The sequence below is a fragment of the Hippocampus comes genome, unplaced genomic scaffold, assembly GCF_001891065.2.
Source record: "Hippocampus comes isolate QL1 unplaced genomic scaffold, H_comes_QL1_v1.1 scaffold170, whole genome shotgun sequence".
NCBI lineage: Eukaryota > Metazoa > Chordata > Actinopteri > Syngnathiformes > Syngnathidae > Hippocampus > Hippocampus comes.
This window is the reverse complement of record NW_017806171.1, coordinates 647,336-661,795: the sequence shown is the minus strand read 5'-3', so window position 1 is coordinate 661,795 and position 14,460 is coordinate 647,336. Positions and strand designations below refer to the sequence as shown.

The window sequence follows — 14,460 nt, the reverse complement described above, 5'->3', positions numbered from 1 at the left end:
GGCTAAAAACGCCTTACTATACCATGTCGTTCTTTTCGACCTCAAAACCCTTACTTTACATGGTCGTTTTTTTCAGGCTAGAAACGCCTTCCTATACATGGTCGTTTTTTTCGGGCTAAAAAGGCCTTACTATACAATGTCGATTTTTTTCGGGTTAAAAACGCCTTACTATACTATGTCATTTTTTTTCGGGCTAAAAATGCCTGAATATGCATGGTCGTTTTTTTTGGGCTAAAAACGCCTTACTATACATGGTCGTTTTTTTCGGGCTAAAAACACCTTACTATACATGGTCGTTTTTTTCGGGCTAAAAACACCTTACTATACATGGTCGTTTTTTTCGGGCTAAAAACACCTTACTATACATGGTCGTTTTTTTCGGGCTAAAAACACCTTACTATACATGGTCGTTTTTTTCGGGCTAAAAACACCTTACTATACATGGTCGTTTTTTTCGGGCTAAAAACACCTTACTATACATGGTCGTTTTTTTCGGGCTAAAAACACCTTACTATACATGGTCGTTTTTTTCGGGCTAAAAACACCTTACTATACATGGTCGTTTTTTTCGGGCTAAAAACACCTTACTATACATGGTCGTTTTTTTCGGGCTAAAAACACCTTACTATACATGGTCGTTTTTTTCGGGCTAAAAACACCTTACTATACATGGTCGTTTTTTTCGGGCTAAAAACACCTTACTATACATGGTCGTTTTTTTCGGGCTAAAAACACCTTACTATACATGGTCGTTTTTTTCGGGCTAAAAACACCTTACTATACATGGTCGTTTTTTTCGGGCTAAAAACACCTTACTATACATGGTCGTTTTTTTCGGGCTAAAAACACCTTACTATACATGGTCGTTTTTTTCGGGCTAAAAACACCTTACTATACATGGTCGTTTTTTTCGGGCTAAAAACACCTTACTATACATGGTCGTTTTTTTCGGGCTAAAAACACCTTACTATACATGGTCGTTTTTTTCGGGCTAAAAACACCTTACTATACATGGTCGTTTTTTTCGGGCTAAAAACACCTTACTATACATGGTCGTTTTTTTCGGGCTAAAAACGCCTTACTTTCCATGGTCAGGTTTTTTTCGGCTAAATCGCCTTACTACTGTATACATGGTCGTTTATTCGGCAAAAAACGCCTGACTATGTATACATGGTCGGGTTTTTTTTTGGCATGACCAAGAGGGCCTTGGCCTGCGTCAAAGTGACATCCTGTCGATGGGTTTAACAGAGGATCTCGTCATCTTTCAAAATCCAACATTTTCCAGATTCCTAAATAAATAAAAGTGCTGTATAAAGCTTTCACAGTTATAAAAATACAATAAATTAAAGACTTGTTTACTTACTTGCCTGTCGCACTTTAAGAAAATGAATTGCAGTTTACACTGCTGTCCTCCCACCGACAGAGGGCGCTGCTGAGATTGCTGCTGCCTTTCACGGACGCCGACATGACGACGTTACGGCCGTTCAACTGCGACGATTTGTTTAAATTCAACAATATGTAAGCGCAAACGTTCTTGTTTCGAGAGACTCATCAATTTGCTCATGTTGCAGTTTCGTGACCTTGTACGTTCAATGCGTGTGAACGCTATCAAGCTAATCCGCGTGTGTTCCTGAGACGTTCGACAGCACTAAACTCCGTTCACACAAAGGCTCATTTTATGTTCGCCGCGCGACAACCTACCATGACACTCAATAAGTCATGTTTTATTGATTTATTGGCTTCCTGACTAAGTTGGTTAACTAGCTTCAATTTGCAAATATTTTGAATTTACCTCGTTTGTCGGACAGTAAATAAAAACGAGCCACTTTGACTCGGTAGTTGGTACATACTGTAGCTTACGTGACTTCTGTTGTTACTGCAAGACACTAAAGCAGTGGTTCTTAACCTGGGTTCGACAAAGACTGCCCTGGAGGTGAAGACACAGCCGACCTAGCATGTCATTCAGTTAGCACACCCGCTTGGCGGTCACTGGCTGCAGATGATCACATTACATTGCTTGTCCAATCGGTGCTGCGGGAAATTTAGTTCGCCCAGTAGTCAGCGTGTGACTGTCGTGATAGTACGTCGTGGTGATTTTTTTCTTTTTTTTAAATGTTTTAACACATGCTACATCGAGCAAAAAAAAAAAGAAAGTAGTCGGACGAATATGTACAATTTGGATTCACATGCATCACAGAACGTGATGGGACTCGGCGTCCTATATGCCTGATTTGGCATGCCAAGTTGAGCAACTCCAGTCTCGCACCGGCAAAACTGAAGGAACACTTCTCGAATCATATTGTTATTTTTCACTAAGGGTTCGGTGGGTCCGCATATGAACTGGTTGGGTTCGTTACCTCTCACAAGGTTAAGAACCACTGATCTAAAGCATGCATGATAGTGGTCCACGACACTAAATTGAACCTTTGATTCCACAGCAACTTGGACCCTTTGACAGAAACTGTATCCTTTGAGCTCCTGTCAGTTGACGATTGTGACAACGGTAGGAAGTCAGTGTTAGGTGTTCAGCAAGTGGTTGACATGGTTCAAATACAAAAACCACAAACATGGTAGTGAACACAGGAAAAAAATGAAAATCACAGAAACCACAAACATGGTAGTGAACACAGAAAAAAAAATGAGAATCAAAATGAATGCCTACTGACGGAGATGTTTTGAAACACTAAATATGCAGAGTTGCGAGAGGCAGCTTTTAGTTCAAATCATGCCCCCCTCAGCTAATCTTGTCTGAGGAGAAATAAGTCAGACAGTCAACCCCCTTGGATTGAGGAGTCTGACCCCTGAGGGCTTTACAAGTTGCCATGACCCTTTTGGACTTAATCTTCAAATGAACTGAGCGCTTGGACTTGATGAAAGTTTGTGTGTCATCAACAGGTGATGTGATGAAATGGAATAGTTTTGTTTTTTTTGTTTTTTCCTTGAGCTTTGACATCAGTATGGGATCCCGTTCTACCTGCAGTATTTGGCTCACTGGCCCGAGTACTTCATTGTTGCCGAGGCTCCCGGAGGCGAACTCATGGGCTACAGTAAGTTGGTCATCATCGGCCGACCCCCCAGTAACCATTTTGGAATGCTTACATAGTGGCCTGACATAGTTCACTCAACGGCCCACTCTAAGCCCCCTTGGTAGTGTTTAGGGAACGTGTCAATGATGCTCTCCCATCGCAATCTCAACACTGAAGTCTGGTGCTTGTTGCCGCTGTGTGCACACAGTCATGGGGAAGGCGGAGGGCTCGGTGGCCCGAGAGGAGTGGCACGGCCACGTCACCGCGCTGTCCGTGGCGCCGGAGTTCCGACGCTTGGGACTGGCCGCCAAACTCATGGACATGCTGGAGGAGATCTCAGAAAGGTTCCGCTTCACTTTCACCGACCGACGATTTTCAAGCCGAGAGTCAAATCACATCTGCCTATTTGCACGTGGATGTCGTCCCTCAGGAAGGGCGGCTTCTTCGTGGACCTGTTCGTGCGCGTGTCCAACCAGGTGGCGGTCAGCATGTACAAGCGTCTGGGGTACAGCGTCTACAGGACCGTCATCGAATACTACTCGGCCAGCAACGGCGAGCCGGACGAGGATGCCTACGGTGGGTTTAGATGGTCGTCGTCATCATCATCGTGACGATGGTAGTCCTGTGACATTGTGTGTGTGTGCGCGTCTCCCCGCGCAGACATGAGGAAAGCGTTGTCCCGAGACACCGAGAAGAAGTCCATCATCCCGCTGCCGCATCCCGTCAGGCCTGAGGACATTGAATAACCACGCTTGTGGCTCACTGGTAGACGCCAATTGGAAGGCCTTTGAGCGTCGCCGCCATTTCCTTGATGGCCCGGTACTGGTGCATGCTTTGGCTTCCCTGGTAGAGCTGCAACGCGTTAATCGACAACTGATCGGTGATCTACTGATTCAGCAACTAACTGTGGTGATGAACGATTAGTTGTCCAAATCATCGGAATTTCAGCCTTTCAACGGTCAAACCCTCAACGCAGACGGCTCATTTTTGTGTTCAATCCAACGGAGACATTAGCTAACATTCTTTCGGCTTTTACTTGGGAAAACACTCAACGTTTTGACGATTTTCTGATGGACCAACCTAGTAAGTGAATGAATGAATTTATGCTTGTGCATATCTGATGAAACACAAAGCTTTCATGTCGGGGCACTGAATTCGTTGGGTGCTAAATGATGATGAATCAATGGTTGCACCTCTACTTGAAACACGTAGTATGTCTTACTTGGAAGGACGCGGTAGACGGACCACAAGCTGAACAGCAAGGATGTGGAACAAATGCTCAAACTGCTTTTGTCGTATGCCGGAGAGCCACAGAACAAAATAGAAAAAAAAGCTTCAAATGGTCTTTAATTGCTGTACATTCTAAAATAAACTATTGTTGTATAAAAAAAAAAACAGACTGTGTTGGAGTCACCGCAAAGACGGCGGGGGGCGTGGGGACCTCTAACCTTGATCCTCATCACCTCTGTTGTCCTTTTTGTCCACATCCTTCTTGTCCCCGTCCCGTTTCTCCTCCTCGTCCTCCTCGCTGCTGCTGCTGCTGTCGTCTCGGTCGTCAAAGGTGTTCTCGTCTTGCGTAACTTGGCTTGCCTCACAGTTTTGCGGCGGGTCTTCAGTGGCGGCCTCGGCGGCCATCTCCTCGTTCCTCAGAGCTTTTTCTCGAAGGTCCTGGTTCTGGTCGCGGTCATCGTCGTCGGCCGTCTGCTGCTGCTTCTTCCACATCTTGGCCATGGCGAGCAGCTTGAGGTTGGGCTGGTTGGCGGCGTCCTCTGGGAAAATGTAGTCGTAGTACTCCTCCCAGCCCGCGTCCGACTGCCGCCGCAAAGAAAATACAAACGCAGAAAGGACATCATTTGATTTCCTCCTCGCTTATACAAAAGGAAAACGGCATCTACACTATTCAGAAACACTTCCTCTTATGGGACGAGCTTTAACTCCACTGATACCAAACAAGATTTGTAACTTTGTGTTTAACACTGCCCACCTCTCCCAAAAAAGGAAGATATATATATTACTGTATATAGATATATAACAAAACATCTGACACAAACCTGAATGAATGGGTTAAAACACATTCCCAATTTGAATGCTAAAAAATATTGAAACAAAACGTTTCATAAAAAGCTTTTTTTTTTTTTTTTTTTTTAATAACGTTGAAAATATCCTTTTCATTCCACATGAAACAGAAAAAAAAAAAAAAGAATATCCGACCAATATCCCTGACTGAAAGGCTTCAAGGGTTTGCTGGCAATTAAGAGCGCTAGTCGGCGTACCCCGTCTTCGGCCGTGAGCTTCCTCCTCTTCTTGACCTTCTCGGGCAGCAGCTTGGCGACGCGCTCCCCGTCGCCGTCCGAGCCGAACTCGGCCTCGAAGTCCTTCCAGGCCTCGAGCAACATGAGTCGCTCCTCCTTCTCCTCGCAGCTCCTCAGGCTCTTGTTGGCCTCCTCGAAGATCTGCCGGCACCTGCGCTGCCGCTCGCCACCTTCCAGCGACAACTCGAACTTGGCGTAGCTGATCCAAACCTGCCGCCGGAAAGCCAATCGGTCGACAGGCGTCGTTTGTGCCTCCAAGGTGGCGCAAAGGGCCACGGGACTCACCTTGACGTGCTGGGTACGCTGCAGCAGCCTCTTGTAAAGGTTCCGCGTGTTCCCAAACTCCTCCTGCTCAATCTCAAAGTCGATGTAGGACTTCCACAAAACCTGAAGGACATCAGGACGCGTTTGAAAATGACCACAACATGGACGCTCAAGTTTGTTAGCCCATCAATGGTGTTCGGAGTTGTAGGTTAGCATTAACAGAAACCACTTTTGTTATGTTGGTATGGCTTGGTTGGGTTAGGGTTTCCATTTTGAGTGAGGGGCGGCACCTCGGGCATGTCCAGCCGCGGCTGTCCGATGGCGAGCTCAAAGATGGCGCGCGCCCGATCCACGTCGCCCAGGATGGTCTCCAGCTCGGCAAACTTGATCCAGGTGGTGCAGTTCTCCGGCGTGAACTCCAAGTATTTCTCGTAGAGCTTCCGGCAGCGGTCGAACTCGCGCAGCTGAAGCTCCAGCTCAATGTAGCCCTTCAGCAGTTTGTTCTTTGGACATTTGCCGATCGCCGTGCCCTGGAGAGTCCAAAAGCGACCATGTTGACGTGCTGACGACATCAAGTGCCCGTTCTTAGTTGGTAGCGCTTGGCCATTTCATTTTCAAGTGTCAACCACGTTTGGAAGACATATGTGAGTCTTACCATGACCTTTCTGGCACCCTGCAGGTTCTTCTGTCTGATCTCAAACTGGCTGTACAGCAGCCAGATCTTTGCAAAGGTGAACTGAGTCACAGAGAAGACAGCCGTCAAAGTCAACATGATCAGCCGTTGTCGTCATTCAAGCGATTACCTTTTTGTGAGGGATCAGATCCAGACAGGCCTGGTAGACTTGCCTTGTCCTGTCCACGTCCTGCCCACAAATGCAAACGCAGCGTTTTCAATCTTAACCGAGCATGAAATTGCTTGACCGCCAAAACATCTCTCGGTTGTCCAGCGAAGCGCATACCTAAACGACACGCCGTCTGCTCCAAACTCACCGTGACCTCCAGCTCTTCATAGAGGGCGTAGTTGATCCACAAGTAGATGTAGCGCCTCCAGTGGCGCTTTTCCTGGATGGGCGGCACGTTGGCGATGGCGCGCTCGTACACCTCTCGCACCGTGTCGGGATCGGCGTCGCTCTCCACCAGCCGCAGATAATCGAACCAGGCGTCGTAGTTGTGCGGGTTGGCCTTCGCGGACACACCGGCCAAAGTGAGAGAGGACAGCCTTGGCTGTAATGGGACTCAGTCCGCCCACCTACCTTGACTTCCTCCTCATACTGGAACCTCCTCTTGCTGACGATGACGTCCTCGATGCCCCGTCGGTCTCCAAATTTCTTCTCAAACACGGTGTAGTTCTTGAAGAGCTCCTGGGCCTGCTGCTTGGGGATCCGGTCCAAAGCGTACTTGTAGATGCCATTGGCGGGGGGGGGGGGGGGGGGGAGAAACATCGGAAACACTCGTGTCAAAAGTATTGCTTTGTTGCGATCTTGTGGCATTAATGGGAAGTTATCAATCTTTTTTTTTTTTCCAGGGGTGGCAATTACTCAGATTTTCGCTCGTCATGGAGAAAGTGACCATCATTAAATTTGACGCCCCCCCCAAAACTTTGAACCCCAATCACCCCACATGAGAGTGTCAAAGCTCTCGTTTTGCCTCAATAAAATTCATCAACACATTTCCTCGACACCAAGATGCAGCGAGATATGTAATACTAATAACCATTTGTGTCCAAAAGGAACAACTGACCTCCTTCTGAGTCTCCTCAAACTTGGCAAAGGCAACAAAGAGGTTCTCGTCCACGTGCTCCTCACCGAAGAACTCCACTGCGCGCTCGAACACCTTTCTGCTGTGAGCGATGTAGCCGTGCTTCTCCTCGAAGCGAGCGTACTTGATCCAGTTCTTCACCTCGGGGTGGACCATGACGAGTGCGCACCAGTTAAAGACTTTTTTTTTCCCCTTCCCAAAGGCGGTTGAGATCATAGTTATCGGCTAGATGAAATGGCAGGGAGCGATAGACAAGGACGGGGCACCGTAGCCAGCGGGCAGCGTGAGAAGGATATATCGCTCGTAGATGCTGCGGCCTTTGTCCACCTCCTTGTAGCGCAGCTCAAAGTTGATGTAGGAATGCCACGCCTGCTCCTCGGGCTCCCACTCCATCCAGCGCTCAAAGGCCTGCCTGCAGCCCGCCACGTTGCCCAGCATCTCCTCCATGTATGTGTACTTGTACCTGCCGCCAAGCAAAGTCGCTGTGAAAATGTCCCCCAATGGGGTGGGGGTGCGGGGGCAACATGCCCTTTGCTTTTTGTTTACCAGAACTGGTTGACACGGGGCAGGATGGTGATGGCTCTGTCCCAGATGTTGCGCGCGTGGTTCACCTGCCGATTTTTCATCTCCATCTCGGCGTACTTCAGCCACAGGGTCACGTTGCGGTGATCCACATCCAGCGCGCGCTCGTAAATGGAGCGAGCCCTAAAGTGGCGCACGGGATGGAGATAGCCAATGACGAGCCGGGCGACAGATTTGGTACCAAACTCAAAACCATATGACAGCACTCCAATGTGCCAGGCAAATTATCTGGAGCAGTTCAAAATCAACATTTATCTCACAACAACAAAAAACCCCAAACTCACTTTGTTAAAAAAATAAAAATAACATTCCCAATGATTAATGCAAATGAACGTAGATTAGTGCTTCTGGTCGTGTTTAGCCAGCAGAGAGGGCCTCGCTGGCCCTGACTACGCCAACATCGAAACCTAAAATAAAAACCCATTTTGAACGTTTGGATAAAATACCTCTGGATCTCCGTCAGGCTTTCCTCCCATTGTGCGTATTTAATCCAGTTGCTGATTATTGTGCGGTTCTTTCGGATGTTGTCCTCAAACGCCTGCAAAGTAAGCAAACTCTCAGGGGTTGTTGGGGTAAACAAAGAGGAGATTTTGGAGTCGATCCGTCCGTGTGGCTGCACACCTTCCTCTTCCTCAGCTTATAGTCGTTGAGTTCTTCCTTGTCGGTGATCTTTTGTTTCGGTGGCGGGGGCAGAAGTTCCAATTCTCGTTCTTTCGCTTCCCTGAGGAGCTGCTCGGCGGTGATCTGCACCTCCGCCGGAGCTTTGTTCTTCACCTGAAACACAAACACATTTGACAGTTCCCTGGTTTACTTTTGACACGAAAGTCCAAGAGCTGCTTGTTAGCGTTAGCATTAGCTCAGCTAGCACCCGCGGTCCTTCTCTTGCTTGCGTTACATCTTACCTTCGCCACCTTCGGTATTCGCTGCTTGCCAGCCGCCGTCGAGGCCATTTTGCCAACCAAATATTTAAGAAACTAGTCGATTCTATTCTTAAAATTACCCGCGGAAAAATCAATCACAAGTCAGAGAGGCGCCGAAACGTTTCGTGGAGCACAAGCGAGCCACCATGACAGTTCCCAGAATGCTTTGCGACTTCCGTTTCCGATATTTACTTTCTTAAAATAATAATTTAAAAATAATAATAATAATATTTTTTTTAAAAAGTGAACGCTTGGACCCCATTCAGGCGTTAGATTGTATTTTCAATTTTGTTTTCCTCTACTTTACTTTCAATTTTTATCCCTGACGTCACATGACACGCCAGAAGGCGTTCCAACCTCCGGTTGCCACAACAACGACGTTTGCGTCGAAGGACCGAGAAGCGTGAAGGCACGGGGCTCGGCGATCCGTTAGGAGTTAGAAAAGTATTAGAATATGTTCTTCTTTTATGTTGTTTTCTCACTAATTTATCTTTAAATTGAACTCCTCAGACGAGACAATGAGTTGAGTCAGTTCCTTTTAAAAAAGTAGGGGAAACGGAGCCTCTTGTTTACATTTTTGGTCCGTTATTGTCTCGGATGCTCGAAAATGGCGGTGTTTTATTTGTGAACGTAGTAGCCGTTTGAAGACAAGATGAATAATACAATCACATCAAGCAGCGGTCAGGTGGCAAATGTGACAGTGAGAAGGAGTGAATGTTCAGATGCCGAAGCCATTGAAAACCTCCTCAGCCCCGAAGCCTTGGAGCTTTTTGGTCCCATCAATGTCCTTCAACTCCTGTGAGTGCAAACCATATGATGGCAGTCCAAATGGCCGTGATGACTTTGCTCTTCTTCTGCCCGGCATAGGGAGAAGGCCAACTTGGCGGTGACCTTGGCCAGCGAGGAAGGTGACGTGATGGCCCACGCGTCATTCTTTGACCATCCCGTCACCTCACTGGTTGATCCACCTCACTGGGAATCTTTCTTTTGCAAGCACTTAAAAGCTGACGCCTTGACGGTGTGTGTGTGTGTGTATGTGTGTACATGGGTGAAAAATACACGCTGCGCGCTGTGATTTGTGATGTTATTGTTGTCCTCCTTCAGCCATGGAACACACTCTTCCTTCATCTGTTTGTGTCCCAGACCGCCTTCTCCGCCGCAAGCTTTCAGCACATCATGAGGTGCCTCCAATGTAATCACACCGATGGCGGCTTGTGCATTTGGTTCCTGGGCCTTCAGTGGGAACTTCATGCATCCTTTTTAATCAGCACAAACACATCAATGTTATTATACAACCCATCAATAGGCCAACCAGAGCAAATAGCGGCAACGGTTTATTGTACCTGGTGTTCTAGTTGTCACGATAAACCGTCGATGAATAAACAAAAGATGATTTGTTGAAAAACGGCATTCGTTTTCAGGACTCGCTGATAACAATAGTGTGCTTTTGTGTGTTGTCGGTGCCCCACAGTGCCGTGTTCAACACCACTGCTGAGCTGGACTTCGTGTGCCTGTTGAGCTCAACATCGGTCTGCTTAGGTAATTCAAGACGGCACTGTGAAGGCACTGTCCATTCTATCAACTCAATGTGTTTGTGTGTGTTTGTGTGAATGTGCAGATGCGGCATTGGACGAGTTGTTGGAGCCTCTGCAGCGTCTGACTGAAGAAGAAAAAGAAGAAGAAGAAGAGGAGGACGAAAAAGACAAAGCAGCAGCTGAGTTGATGGCATTCGTGTGTCACCGACGAAGACTTTGTCCAAGACTTTATGTCCGGCCTGCAAGGTCATTTCACATGAGTACACACACGCACACGCAAGGAAAATTGTTGTTGTTGCTGCTGTGATGATTTCGGTCACTGGGTGGAGCAGAATAGATTGGATTTAGGTGGAAGCTGTCTTCCCATTCCACTAATTGGCTATCTCACGAGGTAACAGTGTCACGTGTTAAATCGGGCAACGTCTGCGTCAGGGTTGAAGACCACGATGACGTCATGCACATCGTGGCTCAGCAGACGAAGATTTTGTCGGTCCTGCAGCGGCCCTACTTCCTGTCGGAGCTCATCGAGGCCCAGGACAAGAACAACCACGCCGCCGTGTGCGAGGTGTGTCGTCGTCACTTTCTTGGCTCGTGCTCGTTCGCCGCGTGAGTCTGCAGTAACAGTCCATGTCGGGAAATTAATCACTGCAAAATAATGACAGAAGTAGAGTCCTTAGGAAAAAAAAAAAAATCAGTCACCGTGACATCGTGAAGGACGACGTACGTACAATTGTTCAATGTGTGCTGTGAGGGATTTGGTGGGGGGAAAAAAAAAAACGTTGGAGATGAGTCTTGTTGTTGATGTTGATGATGACGCTGACGCTGTTGTTGTGGTTGTCCTGGCAAGTGCGACGGCACCATCACCGGTTTCATCAGCGTCACTGCAGAGGTGGACGTGAGGCGACTGCAGGAACATTTCGACCTGAAGCATTTTGGCGGCTTGTGCAAAGCCAAGCAGGACGCCGACGACACGGACGACTCTGAAAGCGATGCTGACCCTCATCCTCATGAAGCGGAGAAACCGCCGCAAGAACCGCAACCAGAACCGCAGCAAGAACCTCTAGAAGAACCCGAATCAGAAGGACAACAAGAATGCCAGGTATTAAAACAACAAGTCATAATTACGGTCGACAGCATCATAATGAAGGTCTATGATGGCGGGAGTACAAGAACTGATTGTCGTCCTCAGGAGGAGGACGAGGAGGTTCTGTCTTCAACATCTGACGAAATCTCAGGGGAACCCAACGCCTTCTGTATCCAGTTCTTCTTCTCGGAGAAGAACTACGAGATAAGGTGAGGACCAGACTTTTTTTTTTTTTTTTTTTTTTCTGGCATTCCTTTGCCTCGGAAGTCACGTTTTCCCAGAGTGTGTTCCCGACTACGAGAATGTCGCAACTCCCAAGCTGAGATCGGAGTAAAGATGCGCAGTTGGATGATCGTCCTCCGACCATAGGCCACGTGACCGTTGCCTTCACCGGCTGGTTCTGAGCTGACGGAAGGCCGTTGTGTTGCCATGCCGACCAGCAGATTGGTTTCACTCCTCCTCCTCTTCTTCTTCCAGATCACTGGACTTGATTCCATACATATTCCAACTCTTCCCAGTGAGTGTGCATCGCGGTCTCCAACATGCTCATGTAGCACACGCGACACGTAGCGCACGCATACAACTGCAACACACATTTGCCACGACTATAACACAACGCTGACGTACACATCGCACACACACATGTAACATAACACGATAGGAGCACAAATGTGAGAGATACGCAAGACATGAAACACACAGGTAACACAAATGTCACAGACACGTAACACACATTTCACTCAAATAGAACACAAAGATAAGAGTCCCGCAGCACGCATGTCACGCAAACACCTAAGACATGAGACGAATCTAACGCTCAGCCTGGTAACGGTCCACCAGGATCTGGACTTCTGCATCATCACGGTCCCTACGATGTCTCTGGACTTCCCGCTCCTGCAGAACTTCCTGAGAGTTCCTCCGCGACCCGGCAGCCTGTTGCCCTCCGACCTTTACATTCTGCACCGCGACGGGCTGAGGTGGGCTCCACCGCGACGGGGGCGGCCGAGGCCTTCCCGCCATCCGTGCCAGCGCGTCCTCAACGTGCCGCCGGTGTGCTTGCAGGAGCGTCAACGTGCGACCGGCGCTGGAGTCCGACCGGGACGGCCTCGCCGACCTGGTGCGCCGCGTGAGGAGGGGAAGAGTCGCCCTGCTGCGGGATCTGGATCTCCTCTTCGACAACCAAGCCGATGCGGTTGGCACACGCGCACACGTTGACGGCGGCCTGACCCTGACCCGCGCGCGCCGTCCTGATGCATGTCTCCTGACGCAGGCCGAGTGTCCTCTGCAGGCCTTTGTGGCCGACGTGGACGGCGCCCTGGCGGGGATGCTGATCATCAGAGATGAGATGGTATGCTTCCACAAGTTTGTTTGCCAGTTAAACATGAATCCCACCTGTGTCCACGTAAATTGCCAATTGTCATTTCCCACATTGCAATTGACAATTTGAGTTTAGGGTGAAGGTTGAATTTCTTCCCCCAAAATGGTTTCGGGCCAGTTCCTGCCTGACGTCAAGGTGTCGGATCTCTGTGAGGACCGCTGATCGCAGCCACCGATACTCGAGGCGAAAAAAAACCAAAAAAAAATGTGTCGTGTGCGTAAATCCTCTCCTCCAGTAGTCGGTGACGGCGTCTGCTGTTGCCCCGCCAGGACATGGAGTACATCCGGGCCCGCTACAATATCGAGAACTTCATCTACTTCAGCCATCACGGCGCGCAGGAGCACGCTCAGCTGCGCCACTTTGTGCTCCGCCGCTGCTTCCAACACTTCAGCCGACATTTGTTCAAGGAGGCGCTGCGGCTGGCCCGCAAGTCCAGCCTCTACCACCGCGTGTACCCGCTGGGCTCGGGCCGGGAGGTGGGCCGGACGACGTCCCCGGAGAGCGGGTCGGGATCGGAGCTCAGTTGAACGGCTTTTCCCCCTTGCGCTCTCAGGACGGCTGCGTGGATCATCTGGACTTTGTCCTGGACTGCGCCGTCCCCGTGCGTCCCCGCCGTCAGATCATCTACCCTCTCAAGGAGCTCGGACCCAACGCGCCTGCCAGGAGCATCACTGAGGAACAGGTGGGCTCACACACTTCATCGGGAGGAACCTTTCCGGGGCGAGCGAGTTTGTCTGTTGGGGATGAAGATTGCGGATACCAACGAGGTCTTCCTGACTACCCGTGATTACAGTTTGAAGAGTTGCAATTTTCATTCGAGAGATCGGTAGCGTCATCGTCACGTTTACGCGGGATGAATGACGGTGCTTTTGCTCCTTGTGGGGATGGGCTTTGGCATTTAAGATGCCTACTATTCCGTTGCAGAGATCCAACCGTGAAATATTTATTTGGGTCGCCACTAAAAACTTGATGGAATTTATTTTTACACAAGTACCTGTACCGAGTGATTAGTTTTGCCACCTCCGGGGAAGAAGACAGGAATAAAGGCAGGAGTCTCATCCGTTTGTGTTGTGTGATTGACTTTTCATGTCAAGTCAATATTTACACGCGCGCGTGTTTTATTGGAATCCTGAGTGCCCGCCTGCCCTGCTGGTGTGCAGATAAGAGGTCGTGTCGTCGAATCGTTGAAAGTCAAAAGCGCCAGCTCTGGCTTGTCACGACGCTCCAACACAATGGACACTGTTGGACAGCAAGAGGCGATTGAAACTGCTCCGAAGCGCTTGTCGCGTGCATGCTGGCCTTCAAAGTCTTTGCACAAAGTCTTGATCGGGCTGAACCAGAATTGGTCACTCGCTCGGTTGTTGATTTATTCACGCAAAACCCGATGCAAGCCGCCACCTTTCTAAATGTTCCTCCGCCTGCAGTTTACTGTCTAACCCAGGGGTGGGCAAACTTTTTAGCTCGGGGGCCACATTGATTTCTAAATTTGACAGGTGGGCCGGGTCAGCACAAGATATGGTACATATAAAAAAACGTATATGTTGACAGTCCATACCAAACATCAACAGAACAAAAGCATTCAAGTATTACCATACTTTTTT

The 14,460-nt window shown here is 48.8% G+C and overlaps 3 protein-coding genes across 4 annotated transcripts in view; 2 read left to right on the top strand and 1 right to left on the bottom strand.

Annotated features, from left to right (window-relative positions):
* Nucleotides 1-1,414: 1,414 nt before the first annotated feature.
* naa20 (N-alpha-acetyltransferase 20, NatB catalytic subunit) lies at nt 1,415-4,172 on the top strand. The gene is made up of 6 exons (XM_019896287.1): nt 1,415-1,518; nt 2,439-2,463; nt 2,957-3,047; nt 3,235-3,370; nt 3,457-3,602; nt 3,687-4,172. Exons 1-6 carry the CDS (start codon nt 1,466-1,468, stop codon nt 3,770-3,772), a joined length of 537 nt encoding a protein of 178 aa, XP_019751846.1. The 5' UTR covers nt 1,415-1,465; the 3' UTR covers nt 3,773-4,172.
* Nucleotides 4,173-4,355: 183 nt separating this feature from the next.
* On the bottom strand, nt 4,356-9,028 carry crnkl1 (crooked neck pre-mRNA splicing factor 1). Its single transcript, XM_019896288.1, has 14 exons — nt 8,845-9,028; nt 8,564-8,716; nt 8,389-8,480; nt 7,907-8,065; nt 7,657-7,823; nt 7,336-7,521; nt 6,856-7,019; nt 6,593-6,784; nt 6,406-6,465; nt 6,258-6,338; nt 5,893-6,132; nt 5,624-5,725; nt 5,300-5,548; nt 4,356-4,838 (listed from the first exon to the last, which is right to left on the bottom strand). The coding sequence occupies exons 1-14, from the start codon at nt 8,890-8,892 to the stop codon at nt 4,470-4,472; spliced, it is 2,262 nt and encodes a 753-aa protein (XP_019751847.1). The 5' UTR covers nt 8,893-9,028; the 3' UTR covers nt 4,356-4,469.
* Nucleotides 9,029-9,214: 186 nt separating this feature from the next.
* Nucleotides 9,215-14,460, top strand: part of cfap61 (cilia and flagella associated protein 61) — a 14,293-nt gene continuing 9,047 nt past the window's right edge. Inside the window, exons 1-14 of one of the 2 annotated variants that reach the window (XM_019896258.1) lie at nt 9,215-9,660; nt 9,730-9,880; nt 9,967-10,043; nt 10,334-10,401; nt 10,481-10,643; nt 10,830-10,962; nt 11,245-11,496; nt 11,587-11,690; nt 11,959-11,998; nt 12,322-12,458; nt 12,544-12,673; nt 12,752-12,829; nt 13,129-13,335; nt 13,413-13,541. In XM_019896258.1, the coding sequence (XP_019751817.1) occupies nt 9,515-9,660; nt 9,730-9,880; nt 9,967-10,043; nt 10,334-10,401; nt 10,481-10,643; nt 10,830-10,962; nt 11,245-11,496; nt 11,587-11,690; nt 11,959-11,998; nt 12,322-12,458; nt 12,544-12,673; nt 12,752-12,829; nt 13,129-13,335; nt 13,413-13,541 (1,815 nt within the window). In that variant the 5' untranslated portion in view covers nt 9,215-9,514. The remainder of the gene's footprint in view (nt 9,661-9,729; nt 9,881-9,966; nt 10,044-10,333; nt 10,402-10,480; nt 10,644-10,829; nt 10,963-11,244; nt 11,497-11,586; nt 11,691-11,958; nt 11,999-12,321; nt 12,459-12,543; nt 12,674-12,751; nt 12,830-13,128; nt 13,336-13,412; nt 13,542-14,460) is intronic. The other variant, XM_019896259.1, reaches the window with a different exon arrangement.